At 32.3% G+C, this 21,045-nt stretch overlaps 2 protein-coding genes and 1 long non-coding RNA gene across 10 annotated transcripts in view; all 3 read left to right on the plus strand.

Moving 5' to 3' along the window:
- Nucleotides 1–10,506, plus strand: part of LOC145329866 (uncharacterized) — a 241,850-nt gene extending 231,344 nt beyond the window's left edge. The window contains exons 11-18 of one of the 7 annotated variants that reach the window (XM_080174313.1): nucleotides 595–770; nucleotides 1,220–1,311; nucleotides 1,879–2,058; nucleotides 2,325–2,612; nucleotides 3,413–3,536; nucleotides 3,990–4,141; nucleotides 4,224–10,294; nucleotides 10,455–10,506. In XM_080174313.1, the coding sequence (XP_080030439.1) occupies nucleotides 595–770; nucleotides 1,220–1,311; nucleotides 1,879–2,058; nucleotides 2,325–2,612; nucleotides 3,413–3,536; nucleotides 3,990–4,021 (892 nt within the window). In that variant the 3' untranslated portion in view covers nucleotides 4,022–4,141; nucleotides 4,224–10,294; nucleotides 10,455–10,506. Of the gene's footprint in view, nucleotides 1–594; nucleotides 771–1,219; nucleotides 1,312–1,878; nucleotides 2,059–2,324; nucleotides 2,613–3,412; nucleotides 3,537–3,989; nucleotides 4,142–4,223 lie in introns of all 7 variants that reach the window. The other 6 variants (XM_080174310.1, XM_080174311.1, XM_080174312.1 and 3 more) reach the window with 6 other exon arrangements.
- A 536-nt stretch (nucleotides 10,507–11,042) lies between these two features.
- On the plus strand, nucleotides 11,043–13,931 carry LOC145329868 (DNA-binding protein SMUBP-2-like). Its single transcript, XM_080174314.1, has one exon. It carries the CDS (start codon nucleotides 11,149–11,151, stop codon nucleotides 13,303–13,305), a length of 2,157 nt encoding a protein of 718 aa, XP_080030440.1. The 5' UTR covers nucleotides 11,043–11,148; the 3' UTR covers nucleotides 13,306–13,931.
- A 1,236-nt stretch (nucleotides 13,932–15,167) lies between these two features.
- Nucleotides 15,168–17,281, plus strand: LOC145329872 (uncharacterized). 2 transcript variants are annotated; one of them, XR_013883154.1, is made up of 3 exons: nucleotides 15,168–15,219; nucleotides 15,775–16,341; nucleotides 17,247–17,281. It is a non-coding gene; the product is annotated as an uncharacterized LOC145329872 (long non-coding RNA). The 2 variants fall into 2 exon arrangements; XR_013883155.1 differs by lacking the exon at nucleotides 17,247–17,281 and adding an exon at nucleotides 16,748–17,218.
- Nucleotides 17,282–21,045: the final 3,764 nt, after the last annotated feature.

Here is a 21,045-nt window from a genome sequence, read left to right on the forward strand (position 1 = left end):
AACGAATAATACAATCTGGTTAGCTCAATAACTGATAGGTAGGTAAACATTAACAAACGGCTCTTCAAAATTGTTACAAAAACTTGATGGTTTTCCTGAAAGTTCCCAAGTCGAGCACAATATACCCATTTAAAAAATGAGTTGAAAATTTAAAAATAGGGGGCGGATATCATTTCTGACTATGTGCTTTAAAGAAACAGCATCAAAAACTAGAATTATTTAATTGCCACAACAACACAAGTCAATCGTAAGGTGTGAGTCTTATTAATACTAGCAGACACGTCTCTTGGGACACTCGCACTTGAGTGAGATGGAGGGAAGTCGACCATTCTACTTTCATTCGTAGTTTTAAAAAGAAAAAAATTTCTTACCTTTTTTTAGTGTTTTTTTCCATAGGTAATTTTCTTGGGAGAATGAAAGTGCCCCCCCCCCCCCCAAATAGTTAGAAATATAAAAATATTTTTGAAGCTTCACTGTTAAGGATAACATTAACCATATCGGACCTGCGGTTTTCGGGATCTTAATGTACAGACAGATAGACAGGCAGACATGTATTGCTTAGTTTACTGTCAAAGATTTAAATATTTTGTTTAGGTGTTTGGAGAAGGAGCGTAAGAAAACCGAGGCAGGTCTGGCCAGACTGTTTCCTGGTAGGAAGATTTCCAGTGCAAACAATATTGCCATCCCCAAGCTCCCATTCAACCCCACCAGGGTGGACAAGCTAGTCATTGACAACCAGAGAGAGTTTGCTAGAGTCACTACTCTTCTAGGTAAATATTTATGATTGATTGATTAGCCATAGTTTCTTAGAGCTTGGACCTAAGTCGTCATTTTGTTAAGACATTTTGTAGAGCCACAAGAAAAAGCTCAAACTCCTTGTTTATTTTGACTTTAACTGCTATCTCATGAGACCTTCTCATTATTGCCTCAATCTCGCCGAGTATGACAGGTGTCCCAAATTAAGTCACCGAAATGAAGGATGCTCTCCGCAGAAGAGCATTTGATAAGGGTAGTACTGATTTCATGTTGGAAGGAATAGGACACTAGAAATAAATTTTTATTTCCAGTTTATTCTTATTCTTAACTAGAAGTGTCCAAACTTTTCAACCAATAATTTAAATCACCATTTGGCATATTTTATATAATCTTCATTGAGGTTGTACATCAATTTATCGTCCTTTCGTTTTATCCCCTTAGATCACCTTAAGATTATGTTTAGTTCGCATGGAGAAGCTGCGAGATGGAACTAGTTTTGAGCCAGGGCTGATGGAGCTATTGGAACAATGGAGAACATCTTTCCTTCTAGTTCAGGTAATATTATAATGAAGCTATTGGAACAATGGAGAACATCTTTCCTTCTAGTTCAGGTAATATTATAATGGAGGTATTAGAACAATGGTGAACATATTTTTTGCCAGCTCAGGTAATATTATAATGGAGCTATTAGAACAATGGAGAACAGCTTTCCTTCTAGTTCAGGTAATATTATAATGGAGCTATTGGAACAATGGAGAACAGCTTTCCTTCTAGTTCAGGTTTTATTATAATGAAGCTATTGGAACAATGGAGAACAGCTTTCCTTCTAGTTTAGGTAATATATTATAATGGAGCTATTATAAATGATGTGTTGATCCAGTTTCCTCTGTGTGTTACTTAATTCTTGGACCTGTACTTTTTAGAAAAGAAGGATGATTCTGGCTAATTTCGAAATCATCTGGGTCATTTTGTATTTGTACTTTAATGATTTTTAAAGACATATGAGAATATTAAATTTAATATTTAATAATACTGAGCCAATTTAAATGGTAATGTTTAGAAAATTGAAATACTATAATGCCCAGAAAGAATGCTTGAAAATTGTATTATTTATCTTTTCAGGAGAGACGCGAGGAGGAGCTAACCTCCGGACGGGAGCGTGATAACAAACAGTTGATCCAGGTTCTAGCGGAACTGGGCAGAGGGACCAGGTGTGCCAGAACAGGTTTATGGTGTGCTATGCAGGCCACAGCACATCTTGCAGGCGCTAAACCCATTGCTCTGGGACTTGAACAGCCTCAGGTAAAACAGAACTAAGATTTATAATTCTTTGTGTTTCATTTTCAAAAAAAAGTGTAGGTAGCTACGTTTAAACCAACACGTGACGTAGTTACTTATAAATTACATTAATTTCACATTAAGGCCAGGTGCTATATTTTTAAAGTTAGGCTAGCTCGGCACAGAGGTTAGTCCCCCACAGGGTTATGGGGGCAATCCCCGTGTGGGTATTTATGATATTTCAAAGCTCTTTGAAAATATAAGAACTTAACGTGTTATGAATGTTTTAGGATCTGGATGTATTAGAAATTCTTCGCAACGGAGGAGGCAGCCTAACTGAAGACTCAATCAAACCAAAGATGATAAAAACATCATGTGCAAAGAACACTGATAGTATTACAACTACCAACAAGACAAGAATGAATCAAGTAAAGCAGATTATGTCTCAGATTAATGAAGAATTAACATCTGTGGTGACAAAGAAAACTGCAGAAGGAGATTCCTGTAGAAATGCGGCTGGCCCTGGCGCCAATAAGAAAAATAATACATCTAAGACAGCTCCAAATTTAACTGCACAGGTTATTATATAATATTATGTAGTGCAGCTACTCTACAAGTTAATTGAATTTAGTTAACTAAATGATTTTAAAATTTCAGTAGTCATTAATCGGGGAAAACCATTCTTTTTCTCAAATATTGCCAAATAAACTTTGGGTTGGTAGGTATATTATTAGTAGAATTACAATAATTAGTCTGTAGTGTTTTTATGTACTGTACATGGGTGAAAAAAAAATAATGGTTGTCACCAGCGTTGTGGAGCCGGGAGCTGCCATATTTTACCGGAGCTGGAGCTGAAACAGTAATTTTTGTGAAAAAACGGCTCCAAGTTAGCTAAAAAAAAGAGATTTTTATTAATTATAATTTGGTAACTCTGTTGTGTCGTGTGCAAATGCCCCTTTTAAGTTTTTCAAGTCAAAAAAGTCAAAAATAGACTTGGCAAAAAAATATGTTGAGTTTTTCTTGATTTTAGGTCGAAGCCGAACCAAAATCAAACGGCTCTTCAACGCTTGTCACGAATTTTTTTTGTTAGTAGCGACGTTACTCTATATTTCTTAACTTTTTCTCTACTTTGTCTGCAAGTCAGTGAGTCTGTAACGCTATGGGGGAAATGTGCAACCAGGGGTGTATATTCTGTACAAGATTCACCACCCCCCCCCCCTCCCCCTGTATTAAGACGTAAAGGGAATGCAAATCACAACAGTTTTAGTTATGCTATTGGTTGATAGAATCAAACAATATACCAACAATAATTCGAATTATTCTCAACAGGTTTTTTCACCTATTTATTTTATTATCCCTGAAAAAAAGTTTGTTTTAGAAATCGACCGAGTTGAAAGAACTCTCCCTAGATTGCTCTGAAGAGAAGTTGCCCCCTGTAGTAGACCAACCAAAGGCTGACACACAAGATAAACATGTTACTAATACCAAAGCTGAAAAATCAGGCATTTTATGCATATAATCTTGTATTCGTTAAGATAAACTCAAACTTTACTGCTATCTTTGTCGATTTTGACAAAGGGATAGTTGAATGAAGTGCACTTCAGAAAAATGATTTCAAGCATAAGTTGAAAGTATACCATCAAACATATATAATTAATTTTGTATTACGTTACCTAAATAACAAAACAATAGACATCACTATATTAGTCGTCAAGCTGTTTTGTGAAAATAAGCCAGCTATATTCTTTCAAATATATGTATGCCCTATAAATGTAGTTTAAACTATTTAACAGGATAACATATGCAGTTTACTAAATTCATGTTTAAATGCTTGACGTGCAACTACCCCTTTAGAAAAATTTAAAAAATACCTGTAACTTGCCATCAAAAAGGAAACAATTTCGAATAGAAATTTCTTAAAATAAATACTATATGCATAACAATAAAATGTTTAGGAGAAACCGAGGAAATTATAGGATCAGATTAAGTTCTGGTTCAATAAGAAATGAACAAGTTTTGCTCCTCTCCTATTCACCATCCATACAGACGTTTTTTTTCTACAAGATCTGGTGATTTTTCCCCAATTTTCTGGGCATTATTTATTAAAGTAAGTTTTTTTTTCAATCGAATCCTGGAAGATTGAAGATTAGAGAAGGAATTTATTAAATTAATTCTTACAATTTTTTCAGCGTCTGTGTTGTGACTAAGTAGAGATTTAGAAAGGCAAAGTGTATTCCTAGAAATGTACAGTTTGTACAACACACATGTACAGTTTGTACAGTACACCCACACACACATAAAGAGAGTCAAACACAGCTATTATTCTCTTATTCTCATGTTAAACATGTGTAATTATTAAAATGGAAACCTTATTATTATAAATATTCTAATTACTGTTGACAAGAAGCTAAAGCTGAAATACTAGTAGAACTAAACCAGTCATAATCTTTCATATCTTGATATATTATTATTATTATAATTATTAACAATTTTGTCACCTAGTGTTTCTACATGTGTACTTTGTTTACTATTGTACCATTTTAAACATGCATGTTCAAGTATTTATCTATATTAGTAGTACTTTATTGAAATATTTCTGATATTTGGATTCTTTTGCAGTAAAAATTAAATGTATTTGTAGTAAGTTTATATAGATATTAATATAATAATCTAAATAGTAAAAAATATTTTTTTTGTATGTTTAAAAAAGTAAATCTTGTATCAGAAGTATTTTGAATTGCCAGCTTGTATGTTTGTTATTTGTACTACACCCATTTGTGCAGTCTTATTAATATTATATGTTCATCTTTATATTGAATCTATATGTGGTAAATATGTCACCAAAGTTGATTTTTCAAACAGTTTTTTTTTGTTAGTTTTCCTAGATTTTTCATATTTTAGAAGTGTTTTTTTAAGACTTTTGTTCTAAAACTTTTTATGGACAAAAGTTTTTTTTGACTATGTTAGTCTTTTCACTAGTAGAAAGGAATCTTTTTTGATTAGATGTTAGTTTGTAACCTTCTGTAATATCATTCAATTATAATCTTCTTACCAACTATTCTTCGGTGTTGTATTTACCCATTCTTTTCCACACATTTTACCATCTTTATCAAGTGTAACCTATCCTAATAAATTTTAAAAAAAGAAATAGGATAGGTTAATGTTTACAATAAAAATGCTTAAACTGTAAATGTTGGAATTTTCATAATCATTTTCTTACTAAAACTGGCTGTTGCTTGAATTTAAAAAAAACATTCTTTTTTGAATGTGCTCAAACATGGTTTTATAAAAGACACAAACTTAAAATTTAAAAAAAATACATAAATTGCGCCAGCATTAACAGTTATTAAAAAATATCTCCGCCATCCCAAATATAACTTTTGCTCAAAACTAGTGACCTAAGGATAATGTTATTGTCGTGTTATTGCTTCTAGTAATATATTATATTACCTAGTACATAGTGTGTTATTCATTTTAGATTTATAGTTGTTGTAACAATCTTGCCATAATTACAAGATAATTGAAGTTTAGGGTTAGGCCGGAAATCTGGCCAAGGTTTGATATCCGGCATTAAAAATGAGCTGGATATCTGGTATCTGGATAGTTTAAATATCCGATATCCGGCCGGATATCCGGCCCAACCCTATTGAAGTTACTGGTGATAATAAAAACTTGTTTTAGTCTAATAATACTGAAATTGATTCTTATACAATGTCCTGTCGGAACCATACCAAAATTGTTAACTAAAAAAACGGGACTCAATAAAATATAAAAATATCTATTCTTATACTTGAACCTTATGGCAATATTGTTCACTAATGTTTAATTGTTACATAATCAAACCATTGAAAGGAACCTAATGAATACTTGTAGTCAGATATAAGCTTAAAAAAATAAAACCTTAATGTGTATAGTGTAAAATATTGTATGTAAACATATATTAAGATTGATATTCTATATATATTTATACTTGTAATTCTGCACAGTTTTTTTTTCATTTTTACTACCTACACATATACTTCACATTTTTATGTACAAATGCCCAAGACATTTTTTGTGTGTTTTCATAAGTTTTAAAACCTAAAATGTCCTGGGTCATTTTACATACCTACTTTTTTCTATATTTTATACTAATTATCTTTCCTATTCTTAAAATATCTTAGCAGTTAAAAAATAGCTGTTCAAGTCATTACAAGTATTAAAAAGCTTTTTAGAGGCCTGTCTTGATATTTAGCAATTTAGATACTAATGATTAAAATTGTAGAATTAGAATATGAATTAGAAGTTTAGTTGTCAGTTGCCATGAAGTACAGCAATGACTTAATTCAAGTTTCCAACGTAATGCTTGTAATTGATTTTAGAAAATGTAAACGAGTTATTCACAAGTTTTTATGCTCTCGTCTCTACTTGTATTTTCATGAATTAATCACTACAATTTTGATTATTTCTCAAATCTTTAAACTTATTACAATGAAATTTAGCTTATTTCTCAAGTTGTTGATAAGAACCATTATTATTTTCTATCTCATTATTATTATTATTATTTTATCACAAACCCTTCCCATTTTTCGATTTGTCAGAAATGTTAAAAAAAAATATCACAAAATTATCAAATTCTTTTCTGTTTGTCCACTTTCTAATAACAGTGAGTAATTATCTACTGTCTTTTTTTATTACTGTAATGCTTGTATTGTATTCTTTGTATCAGGCAGCCTGACAGAAACCGGTTTTACAACTGGTTATCTCCAGGCATGGCCTGTGTGTGTCTTGGTTTTGTAGAATGTTTGGCTGTGCTGCAAAATTATGAAAATTATTTGATTACGAAACCAGTTCTTATTAATTAGTTTAAACTTGACTGTAACTAATAATATTATGCTACATAGAATTAATAATTAAAGTCTTCTATCAATAATAATTTTCTTGTAAAATAAAAATCTACTTATGATACCACTAAAAAGTTTAAAATTGCACATTTTATTAAATTTTTAAATTGATACCTAACAAAACATCCAATCAAATATTTTTCAAAAGTTCTGTACTTATATTATTCTCTTTCAACACATAAACTCACACTAGTCTTAAAATAATTGAAAATCAATCTTCTGTCCAAATATTAAAACAATGTTCAATTAATTTCCCTAAAGTATAGAAAAAGTTAAAAAATTAACATAGTGATATAGTAGAAATATTTAAAATTTATTAATATAAAAATAACAAATTGCTTAGCCATTGTTATTACAATTGTGTAATTAGTTTTCTGCTTTTCTAAAATTTTGACAATTTTTGATTTTAATTAAAATGTTAAATAGACATATTTTAAATTGCATCAAAAATAAAATTGTTAGATTTTGCTTTGAAAAGTTAGCCTACAAAAACGTTACACATATTAATTCTTGATATTACCTAGCTGATGTGTCTTTAGCATATATATTCTCTTTATTATTATATTATAGTAAACATTAGCTAGAAGCTGAGAAGAGTAGTTTTTTTTAAAGTAATGATTGTTTGTATTTACTGTGAGCTGGTTTTAACAAGTTGTACTGATTGTTTATCTCATATTAAACTAGTTTTTATCGTAAAAGTTGCACATTTTTTTGCAGGTTTAAAATTTGACGGATTTTTTTTCATATTGAGCTTACCAAATTTTAAGTAAAGAATTTTCTGGATTTTATTAAAAGATTAAAATATTTTTAACAATGGATTTAGTATTTCTTGGATCTTAAACCAGATTTCCATAATAAAGTGAACTCTGCAGCGGGCAAAAATAACGATCTCCCCCATCCCCTTCCCCTCTACTTGATAAACGGCCCGACCAATAAATGCGAGGGGATGTTGCAACCTAAATTGTCAACAATTTTTCTCCAGTCATAATATCCACGTATAATTATATTCTACATCTATTTTTTTACTCAATTTTGAGAATATGTTCAACAAGCCGTTTAAAAATGTTAACCTGTAAAAATGATTGCATTCTTTTGCTTTTGTATCCTTATTATTGAATATAACCTAAGACCAATCTAATCGCCTTTTTGTGTATCATGTAAAATTAAAAATTGTGTGTTTAGTAATGTTATGTATAACTGACCAAGCCTTTTTAACGCTTAAGCTTTTGGAAGTTTCAAAACTTGAACCATCCTGCTTTTTCTGTGTATAAAAAAGGCTTCGGTTGCTATTGTTTTAAGACGTAACCTTTTCTATTACTAGAACTCTACTAGTGTATATTGTTACTTATATTATATTATATACTAAAATTGAACATTTTAAATGCTTTTTACTATGATATCATGAACCCCAATTTTCTCATTAACACGTATATTTACATAACACGTATTCTATTTATAGATTTAAAAACAATAATTATGTCTTAAAAAGTTCATTGATTTTAATAATGGTTGTGTTTAATGTTTAAAATGCCTTTTCCATAGGTAACTTATTTTAACACAGATTTAAATCTGTCTTTTTAAAAGAAAACAATATATAATAACCTTTATAATTAAATGAACTTTTTAAGCATGTTAAATCGTAAAAATAAAATATTATTGACCAGAAGAAAAAACTACTAAATTACCACTTTAATACAATTATTACATATGCAAAAAGCCATTGAGACGAGATTAGTTATTTCCAATGCAAATTCATTGTTATGCTATATTTATGACTTATATTACACCGATATTTACACCTTCCCTAGAGTAACTTTTTGTGCTTTTGTGTCTATTCTAATCATGGTTATCATTTAGCTTAACAAACTTTGTTTTCAATTTTAGAACAAAATTCTTTTTATAATGCTCAAATTAAAAAAAAAAGATTTGCTTAAACATATACGGCTTACAAAAAAGTTCTATGAAATTGAAACAAAAAATATTGAGGCTCTAAATCTTTATACCAAAGTCATTCTCGTTTTATTACGTTACACAAAAATGGTTGGATTTTTCAAGTTATGCTTTGTTGATATAATAATGGTACTGTTATTAATGATTTTGTATTAATTTTGTTATGTTTTGGATACTATATTATATAAAAATAATGAAAATACAACAAAAATATCAAAAATAAACCACGTTTTTACCCAGTAATTGCGCAAAAATATCATTAGTTAGTCTAAAGTTACACTTTAAATTGGCTTATTATTTTCATTGAATACTTATTGTTTTTTTTATTACAATTTTTATTGAATTTTTAAAATCAATCTGTTGAGTTTTTTTTCTTTTTTGTTTTCTTGATACTTAATGTTGAAAATTTAGATTTTTCTATAATATTTGTTTGTTTATTATGAATTAAAATCCAACCAGCTGAGATAAAAACCTTTCATATTCCCATCGCTGGTGTGCAATCACTCCCACCCCATAAACTGGTTCACGGAAAAGAAAAGGCAGATAAGTTAAAATTTGAGGGTATAGCAAACTGGAAGATTATTTTCTGCTGAAACAAAGGAGGAAGAGGACATTGGACTATAAATTATACTTGTACCCAAACTAGCCTTTAAAACTATAGGCACTACTACTAAATTTTAATTGGTTTGTTAAAACTACAAGTGCTCAAACTTTTCCAAAAGGGTTAATTTTGTTTCATCATAATTGGTTGTGTGCCTTAATTTATTGTCCATTGTCTAATCTCTTAAAATCCCTGAATAGTTTATATTATAAGATACATTTTGTGATAGCGATGGCACATCTTCTAAAATCACCAAAACCTTCCTTTTCATTCCACTAATAAGCATTCAGAGACTTGTTAATTCAAGTTAAACTCACCTCCTAGCCTCATACCACTAAATCCAAAAATGCTTGCACTTGAAAGCAATTTTATAAAGTCTTTTGTTGCTAATTTTCCTGATATTAAAAAGAAAGGTTTTTATCTTTTTATAATTTACAAGCCCAATCGAACAAGAAATCATTTTTTGTAGTCTAGGGCATGTACTTGGTTTAAAATACATGAAAGTAATATTTCTTTTAGTTTTTGAACTGGATAAAAAGCCATCCCCATTTGAATCTCGAATTTAAAAAAAAAACCATTACCATCCCTTTAAAAATGTTTTGAAAATTTGCTTGTTTTTGCATCACTTTTTAAAAAATATTCTAGTTCTTTACCTACTTTATATTTGTTTTTTGTTTTTGTAAACTATGGTGTAATGTAAACCCGAGTCTTAATAATTATAATTATAAGATTGGCTAATTATTTTTGTGTACAACATTACTATCATACCATATTATATTATAATTATATTATCACAAATCCGGTTTATAATATGCAAACCATCTAGGTTAAATGCTTTTTGCGCCGTTTTCGAGATTTTAACCACACATACATTTAAAAAAAAATATTTTCCTTGAATGAGCTTAAATATTTTTAAAAATAGTTTTTAAAATCTAAAAATCAACGAATTCGGCATAAAAGTAAATTTTTCTGTTGGTTTGCTTTAGTCTAAATTGTCTAATGTCTATGTTTGATTAATAAATCTGTCCTATTGCAAAAGAAGCATAGTTGATTGTTGTTAAAAGCGAGGCTTTTCTATAATTAAGAGTTAGTTCGTCCGTATGTCCATACAGGTTGGCTCTGATTTATTTATGTAGAAATGTTAGAATTGTCGTATTGATTTTGCATGAGGATTCTTATAATAGTCGGATAACATTTAGGAAGCGTAGCAGCTCTATAATCGTTAAACGAAAGTTTGTACGTCAATTTAAAATTGTGTATATAATTTTTTCGATTCTTTTTGCTCTGAATTCATAATCTACTTGTGTAATCGGTTTTGTGATTACATAAAGTGATCAACTTTTCAACCAATTAATAATGATCTACAGAAGAGGTTATATCGTTGGGGTCCTAAGGGGGATGGGGGGGGGGGTGAGTAATCAAATAATCGTCCATTGTCATATCCATGTGTATTTTATAATTATGTTATCGTGTTATAAAAGTTAAACTTCTCTTTAAAATAGAAGTTTACATATATGTGGTACAATCCTAATAGTTCATCAACCTATTTTTTCACTCAAGTATCTTTATATATATCTTATTTTGTTTATTTCAGATAAATGTTAAATAACATCATCAGCTCAAGCTCATATGCCAAGAAAAGAACTAATAATTAATAAGAATAGTTATTAAGACTTTAAAATGAGTTATAAAATGTTACTTCGTAGACCAGTTTTAAACAATCTTTCAAAATTTCACCTGGGTGTCGCATCACAAGTTTGTAATTTTTCAAATCAGCGGAAGATAAAGAGATATCGGCACCCTGAAGAGGACAAGCCCGCAGTGGAATATTTAAAAAGAATACTTTTAGCCACAGGTTTTGAACTGTATGAAGCTATGGACCAAGAAAAGAAACTGAGAGAAAGTTTGACCTCACGAGAGCTTGAATTGCGCGGCCTAGCCCTGCGAGACATCACCATAGACACAAACTACCTAAACCTTTGCACAGGCTCGAGAGCCCAAGTTGAAGTAAAATTGATAAAAAGTAGCCGCCTCCTAGGAGGTCCCTCGTGGAGAACAGGAACTTTAGTTACCCTTCAATATTCTAAAAATGGAGACTTTGAAAACTTGGAGAACTGGCAGTGTATAAATGGAATGATTGCTCAGGTTGATTCCTCCAGCTTGACAGTGATGTTTGATTCATTTTTCAAGTTTCTCAACGAATATTTTATACGAAAGGGAATGGATGGAGAACTTAGGCTTATCAAACAAAGTGAGAAGGCTATTTATACACAACAATCATCTAGTTTAAAGAAAATGTTATCAAGTCGATTACCATTAGAATTGAACACTCCAAGTGGAATAATATTTGACACAATCCTGAAGAATGAAACTAACAGAGCGGAACCTCAAATTCAAGAACGAAAAGAACAAACTGTTACAATATTAAATCCTAAAATCATAACAGACCCTTCCAAAATGAGAGCTTTAGATATGATAAGTGAATGTCATCCTTTAACACTTATCCACGGGCCGCCAGGAACTGGCAAAACAACAACACTGGCGGCAGCAGTCCTAAGTGCTGTTCTAAATGGTGATAAGGTTCTTGTCACAGCTTCTAGTCATGCAGCTTGTGATGCTTTTACTATTGCGCTTGCTAAATATTGGCCCAGTGTTATTGACAAAAAGTTTGTCAGACTAGGAAATCCTTTAAGGTTTCCCAATAAGGAAGTTGGTAAATACTCTGTGGACAACCTTAAAAATTGTCCAGAATTAGAAAAGATTCAAGACGAATTAGCCTTTACTCGTAGACAACTTATTGATCAGTTTAAGGGCAAAGCTGATATAATAGCGGAACAACACAAGTTGAATAATGATTACTTTACTTTGATGCGTATCCTAGAAGATGAAGCAATTGAAGAAAGTTCTGTTGTTATTTGCACAGTTTTACAAGCTAAAGGAAATTTAAGTAAATATTTTCGTAGAAAAATGTTTGACTTATTTGTTATAGATGAAGCAGGGTTTACAGCTGCTAATAATATCCTGCCAATGATAAAACATGCTCCACGCCTACTTATGGCCGGAGATCATTGTCAACTACCGCCAATTACAAATACAGAGGCTGCACAGAAACTTGGCCTTGGAGTAAGCCTATTTGAAATAATGGCTAAATCTGCCCATAAACAAATTTGTTTGTTAGAAACTCAATACAGATCCAATGAGTTGATATGCGGTTGGAGTAGTAAATACTTTTATAAAAACAGAATTAAATCTTCAACTGATGTCAAGGATATATTACTTGAAGATCTATTACCTGAAACTGCTAAAGGGAAAGCTGTATCAAACCCTCTTCTTGACACCCCTCTACTGTTTATATCAACCCACGAACAAGACAACTGGATAGAGGATAAACAAGATGATGAATCCGTCAGTAATTGCGATGAGGCTATCTTTGTTGCTGAACTTGTGGAAAAGTTTGTTTACCTAGGCATTTCTCAAGATGATATCTGTGTAATAACTCCTTATTGGGCTCAAATCATGCTCATTAGAAGTTTACTATATGAGGGGGTAGGCTATAAAGATGTTGAGGTTAGAACTGTGGATGGTTTTCAAGGCAGAGAAAAACAGCTTGTTATTATAAGTATGGTCAGGTCTAACAGTGATAAAGATCTGGGCTTTCTAACAGAAACAAGACGGATTAATGTTAGTGTTACTAGAGCCCAAAGATGTTGCATTATTGTTGGTAATGCTTCCATGATGCGCGTGGATGCTGGGTTGGCAAGCTTGATTAGTTATTGTAAAGAAAATGATTCTTTTTGTACTGTTCAACAATTCTATAATACAATCAGTAGAATATGAATAAGATATTGCTGTATGATTATTATGTATTAATTTTAATAATTGGGTGTATATTCTGCATGGGACCCCCTGCTAATGAGGGGGGGGGGGGTTGTAGGTGGGAAAAATAATGAAAAATTAAAGTGTACTGAAAACATCAGCTGATACTATTATCCAGAAAAATTTTGAAAATCGGACAAAAATACCTACCAAAGATATGGGGAAATATTTGATAAATCAGCAAAAAGCTACTTGTCCTCTCATGTGCAAGAAAATCCCGTAGAATGATGAGAAATTTAATTTTAACTATGTTGGGGAAGGGGGGGAATGAAATATTTTTTGCGGCAGGAGAAAAAAATAAATCTTGTGCAGAATATACATACACCCTTCTTATAATATTTGCAAAAAATTATAAACATGTATTTTTTTGTATCAATTTTGAAATGATCAATATTATCAATCTGAAATAGGACAGCATGTGATAAATGTTACAATTTGTTTTAAAATGAACTCTGTATTTTTTTTGTAGCTGTAAAAAATGGGTGTGTCATCATTGGGGATGTACCTTAGTATATCGTGCATTGTCTTATTATCCCTTCTAATCCCTGCGAGTTTCGCTATTATTGATGTGTGATCCTTGTTTCAGATAATGTTTTATAAGTTATGTTGGAAGAGATCAGCGCTGTGCGCTTTTCTCCCTCGTCCTTGTCCTGATCATAATTGCTCTTAGCTGGTGGTTTATGTGGAAGGTTTTTCTGTCCAGGTAACATTATCCTATCTGTTTTTCCAGCGCCTTTTTTGATTTTTTATTGCAACTTTTTAAGATCTCTTAATTTTGCACATTTTTTTCATTGCACAGGTTATATTAGAAATATGTTGCTACTTAACTGGAAAAAAATTTCTTTACAATTGAGTTCCAATGTTAAAAATTATTTGGTACTCAGTATAGCGAATCCAAGTGCTGTAACTTTTTTTGGTCGATTTTTTAGATTTAGGTTTGATAGGTTGTTTTACATACATTCCGCCCCTTATGAAGTTATAAAGTCTTGTTAATTTATGTTGATACTATTTTAATTATACTTACCATTGAAAAATTTGAATCTCAGTAACAGACTTTAATTTAAATTTCCTATTAATTCAGGGGTGTATATTCTGCACAATTTTTTCCCCCACTTGCAAATTATTTCATTTATTCTCCAACCCCCCCCCCCTTTTGTACCTACTCTTTATTTCATTCATCGATTATTTTACCCCTCCCATTTATTCTTCGAGTTTTTCCCTCGAGAATGGAAAAATATGTTTTCAGAACTCACAATATTTATATTTCTCTCTCTCCCACATATTTTTTTATTTCCGTCACCCCCTTTAGCAAGGGATCCCATGCAGAATATATACTCCTGCACTAATTTGTTAGGTTTACTTTAATGTCATTATATTATTGTCATCTTTTTTTTTGTAGATTCGAGTTTATCAACGAAATATTTTTCCCTGACCGCAAGAAAGAGGAGGAGGCTAACAACGCAGCCGAACTCAAGAAAAGAGAGGGCCCAATTACTCGCAGGAAAAATGCAAAACTAATATAAATAATTTTTTGTTAGTAGACCATTTTTTCCTTCAAACTGAATTAAACATGTTTTGTTATTTATTGTTGTCAGTTTCCCTCAAAGTTGAGAACATGACCCCCCCCCCCCTTCCTTTTTTAGAGGATGAAGGGGTCGCTTGTTTGTTTATTACTTTAGGCCAGGTGAGGTTAGGTTAGTAATTAAAATTCTGTGGTGGGATTAAGCTTTTTACTACCCTCTATTTTAGATGCTGGGACACCGCTGCAAGTAGTTAAATAAGAATAGAAATGATTGACTAAGACCATGTTAAATTTTGCATTGTTTTAGAAAAACCAGAAAAGATTAAAAACAAATATAGGAATAACCGAACCAGGTTAGTAAACTGTAAAAAACAAATTGTGGAAAAACGAAGTTTTTGATAGATACCTAGCTGAAATTTTTGTAAATATGCCCAAAGCTATGGAACTTACTTTTTAAGCCTAATTTTCATTTTTAATACCTATTGTAGGTATTGTTTTTTAAACATATTCTCTCATTGGCTTGCTCTAGAAACATTGGAAATTTCATTAAATTGTGATTGGTTTATACAAACCTGCAGTATCCAAACTTTTCACTTAGGATTTTAATGTACAAAAGGGGTAATTTTGTACATCGTAATTTGGGAGGTACAAAGTATATCAATTTATCGTCAATTGTATTTTTCTTTAAGATCCATTGATATTGCGAAAATGCGAAAATTGTTTAAGTTACCTATATCAAAAAATGCTCTAATTACTTGGTATAAGATTAAACCTTTACACGTCATGATTTTCATTGCAATGTATTACAGCTAAACAAATGGTTCCTAAAAGCTCTGTTAACATAGACCTGGCCGTTATAAAGATCTTCTAGAACCTTCACACATATTAAATGTTTTTTTTTTGTTTAGGTAAGGCAACCCCAGCGGTGCCGATAGCCCCCGGAAACTTTGACCGAGCGTGGAATGACCCCCCTCAATTTAGCTATAATGATTCAACGGGAAATCAGATCAAATCTAGTGGACCAAGACTTAACAGGGACATATACTCACAAAAAATAGTTAATGATAATGTTTAAAAGTACCAACTTTGGTGGTTTTCGAGCAAACAAATAAGTTGGAAATAAGGGGGTTACTTCAGGTTAAGTTAGGTTATATTGGGCTCAGGCCTTAACCCTTCTCCTTGTTTTCAATTTATTTTTGAAATATAGGTGTTTTTTTTTAGGGGGGGGGGGGAAATCAAATTATTCAAAAAAATATTTTGTTCACATACCTATTGAAACCTGTTCAACAATTTTTATATATGTGAAAGTTACAAACTCTTGTCATGTCATCTATTTATTTTTGTGTTATGTTATATATATGTTATTGCTTACCCACCCCAAGGTGGTATCCCCCCACCTACTACTGCAAATGGAGGTCAACCTCCATTGACCTCTGGCCATAGCCTTCCAGATGCCGGCGCAAAAGCTTTGCCAGGTATAATCAATATCTAGAGAGTTGACTAAATTCAGAATACCTAAGTAAAATATATTTAGTTCGATTCAACAGAATCACAATTTTTTGGAGGGTGATTTATTTAAGGGAAGGAGATAATATAGTACTGTAAATTCAATTGTATTTGTACCTAAAATGTCATAAACACGATTTCTTATTTGTTGGTTGAAAACTTTGGAGACTTGTATTAAATCTTGATTGGGTTTGTAAAGCAGGTGGGAGTGACACTTTTTTAAAACCAAAACTAAAGGCCAAAGGAACTCAACTAAAAAAAGAGTTACAGCTCTGAGGGGGAGGCGGAAGTGACACTTTTTGAAACCAGAACTAAGTCAAAGGAACTCAACTAAATGAAGAGTTACAGCTCTGAGATTTAACAGTTGCTTTAAAGAGGTACAATATGGAACTGTGAAGAAACGGCGGCGGAACCGCCGCTCCAGCCGAATACCGCCGTTTCCCGCCGAATTGTTTTCACTTTTCTGGCAAATTATACAATTTTAATCATCTGTGGTAATTTTTTTCTTAAAAAATCTTCAGTGTCAAATATTACCTACAAGAGTCAAGTGAAAGTATAAGGGAAATTTTAATGAAAAAAAAGTTTATCCTAGATTACTGAATAAAAAATTTCGTCGGAAAACGGCGGTTCCGCTACCGTTTCTTCACAGTTCCGTATTGTACCTCTTTAATGCAACTGCCATGCCAAATCTCAGAGCTGTAACTCTTTATTTAGTTGAGTTCCTTTGACTTAGTTTCGGTTTTAAAAAGTGTCACTTCCGCCTCCCCTCTTTACAAACCTTCAAGTATCAAATTTTTCCAAGATTTTGTTTTGTCATTTAATATCCCTAAATATTAAAACACAGACTTTCCAGATTTACCTTTTACTGTTTAAGGTACATGTATGCCCCGACCACCACCCCCACCCCTTCCAACTTCTGCCGGGTCATGCCCTCCACCTCTTCAAGCTTCTCCAGAAGATATGAATGAAACTGAACTAAGTCTAGATGAAATTATGACACAATTAAAGGTAAAAATAAGAAAAATTCCTCATATTTTTTCTAAATGCTACAACTAATCTAAATGGATTTAAATACGAAAAGAAAAACTGTATTCCTAACAACCTTAAGGTGATGAATGAACCTACGGATTTGATTCATACTCTTACTATTTGCGCCTGATATAGTAGCAGTAGGTGCTATTGTTAACGTCTCTAGTATGACGTGGATTGGTCTAGATTCGAATTTGACACCTCCTACATCAAACCGACAAGGTTTCAATTACGCTGCTGCTAATACTGTATGTAGCTAAAAAAAATTAATGTCTTATTAGTAACTAGGTAGTTGCTTCTCCCTTAGCCTCTATTGAAGAGCGGAAGGTCAGACAATTAGCTTATAACCCCCCAAAGATTTTTATAAAGCCTGTCTAAAAAGAACGAACTGATTTCGACAAAAAAAGAATATTTGGATCAACATTTCGACAGAAAAAAAACTTATTTTATATTTCAGGATTGCGGAAGGCGGTAAAACGGCGGTTGGCGGTGCCAATTAATATTTTTATCTGTTTATTATTGCTCAAGGATTTACCAAAAAAATTTATAGGTCTCTAGCTGTAATAGAAGCCATGATATTCATGATATATGTCTGTAGTAAAAGCCGGAAAAAAATCGGTCATAAAGTTGGTCAGGGTGCGGTCAAACGGTCATAACACCACTTTTCTCATAAGGTCATTGATATCTCAGTATTCACCAAAAAAATTTTAGGTTTCTACCTTATATACAAAGTAATAATGTAGAAATTAAGATTTATTTAGAATTTTTTTTTTAAATTTTGGTGCTACCTAACCGACTTTGACCTGACACCACGACCGACACAGACCTTATATCCTAATAAAATCAACTAAACCTAAAAAGTCATGAAGTCACAACTCTCTATCTTACCTACAAAAAGATGACATTGAAAAAATAGAGGGGGGGGGGTCAATATGACCCCCCCCCCCCCACCTCGATCTGTAAGGGTTAATATAGGAACAGGGCCACAATATTCTAGGCTGGATGATTTTATATTTATCTTCCTCTATTTAATATTTAGAAGCGAAGCTACACTTAAACTTGCTTTGATTGTCATTCCGTAACGCTATTGTGGATTTAGGCAGCTATTTAACGGTTGAATTCTTCGTGTTGTTGCCCAACAACAAAGAGCATCTTCTATTATTGGTCTGTCTTTCTTCCTCAGAAACACATTAAATATATGAAAGGGAAAGGCAAATACTATATAACATTCTATGTCTGTCTTCTTCGGAAAAAAATATAATTTAGCTGTTACTGGGGGGGGGGGGGGGGGGAAAGTAATGCAACCATCTCGTAATCAATGTATAAATGGCACTTAGAATTCGAATTTCGATCTGAAATTTTGCATAAGTAATACTTGGTAGGTTTATTTTCCCTAAATCGAACAAAAAGTTGGCCCGTAGTTGCTGGTAGGTACTAGAAATCTAAAAAAATGTTTTTTTGTTGTATCATTTCGTATGATTTAAAGCAAAAATATGTTTCAAATAGTTGATTCCTACGTAATTTATGACAGATTTGCCCTAAAAATAGCCAAAAACGGCTAAACGGTTGAGCCGTTTGCCGTTACTTTTTCAACTTTTTGTTCGCTTAGGATTACTCATACAAATTTTCAGATCGAAATTCTAATTCTAATTGCCATTTATACATTGACTACGAGATCGTTGCATTAAACCCCCCTCCCCTCCCCTATAGAAAGAGGGGGGGCGGATGTGCCACTTTTTGAAACCAAAAGTAAAACGGGCATGATCTCAGCCCATAAAAGAGTTACAGCTCTAAAATTCGGCACAGCAGTTTCTTTTGTGGAGAACAATATGGAACTGTGAAGAAACGGCGGCGGAACCGCCGCTCCCGCCGAATTCATAAAAATTATAAGAGAAAATATTTAATCTCAGATGATTGGGAACTGTCTAATTTGGCGAAAAAAAGCAAACAAAATTTCGGCAGGAAACAGCGGTTTTAGGTGGGAGCGGTGATTCCGCCGCCGTTACTTTACAGTTCCATATTGTTCTCCTCAAAAGCAACTGCTGTGCCTAATTTTAGAGCTGTAACTCTTTAATGGAATGAGATCATGCGCGTTTTACTTTTGGTTTCAAAAAGTGGCACATCCGCCTCCCCCCTTTGAATTTCGATGAAAATCTATTGGATCCTTTTAGAGTAGTGTAAGTAAACTGCTAAATGTGTTGTCATCCTGATACACCTACTAAAAAAAAAGTAAAAAAAATGATTTATTTGTTACAGTAATGTAATTTCAGAAAAGATGAGGCAGGCCGAGTTGATATTAATAATATACATTATACATTTTCATCTGCGGTTTTGTAAATACACAATTAAAAACAATTAATCTCATCGTATTATAAACAGTTTTCCGCGGATATTAAAATTAAGAATTATAATATCAAAACCAGTTTTGTTAGTACAGGGCTGATAATACTGGTTTATTTTAATTTTTTATATTCGTGGAAAATTGTTTGTAATATGTTGCATTGTTGCTATACATGATTTTTTAGTATTGCGGTGGACCGATTTTAATCTAGCGGATTTTAATCGGTTTCGAAGCCATACTGGAAAATCTTTTGTCTTTATTTTGTATAGAATTAATTTGCAAGACATCTGTGAAATATTTTTAACTGTCCTACATATGGACAGAATTCTCCTTTTACAGTAGCGAAGCTACTCTATAGCTCATCTGAGCCTGCGTCAGTATAAAGCTGTCGAAATGGCTTTATGATATCTTAATTCTTGTTCTTAAAACTATTTTTGTCTACTGGGATACAGAACTGGGTGCTACGGTGAAGCCACTATTTGCACCTATACACAGGGAGAGAGGGGACTTTGGGCTGTTTAATACACTAGAAGTTTTATAATAACGTTTTTTATTCGTTGACTTAACAACTATAGGGTCTTTCATTGAATTTTGATTGGTTGGTTCAGTAAGGTGTCCTAAGTTTCAAACACTTATTGTAATCTACAGAAGAGGGTATTTTGTGTATTATTCTCGGGGATGTGCATCAATTTATCAGCCATTGTCTTATCTCTTAGATCCAGACCTATACATATACAGCGTGGCCACATTTTTCAGTATACTGAAAATATTCAGTATTCTTCAGTATTTGGAAATTGGGGGTTCAGTATTTTCAGTAAATACTGAATATTCAGTATTTGAAAATTTTATTCAGTATTTTTTAGTTTTTGGAAATTTTCATGATTCAGTATTTTCATTATTTCTTAAATTCCAAAAAAAATTGCATAAATAAGATGTTTTTTCAAGTAGTTGATGTCAGATTTTTTTCGGCGCTTCGCGCCTAACTTTACTTTCACTTTTGAGATGCTTTTATACAGTATTTTTTTCAGATATTTTTTTTTGTCTATTAATAGAATGAATAATCTAAGGTGAGTACTATGCATGATTATTGAAGGCATAGTTTTTTAGCATGCTTTACCTCCCCCAAACGAATTTGGGGGTAGGCCTCCAAAAAATTTTTTCATTTTACCCCCCCCCCCCCACCCCCCTTTCAAAATTTACCCCTACCCCAACCATTTAGGAGGGGGTATTTACCCCCCCCAAACAATTTTGGGGGGTAAATACCCCCTCAAAATAAAATATCTCTAACAAAAAAAATTTTTGC

The sequence above is a fragment of the Acartia tonsa genome, chromosome 10, assembly GCF_053477335.1.
Source record: "Acartia tonsa isolate MP-2025a chromosome 10, ASM5347733v1, whole genome shotgun sequence".
Taxonomy (NCBI): domain Eukaryota; kingdom Metazoa; phylum Arthropoda; class Copepoda; order Calanoida; family Acartiidae; genus Acartia; species Acartia tonsa.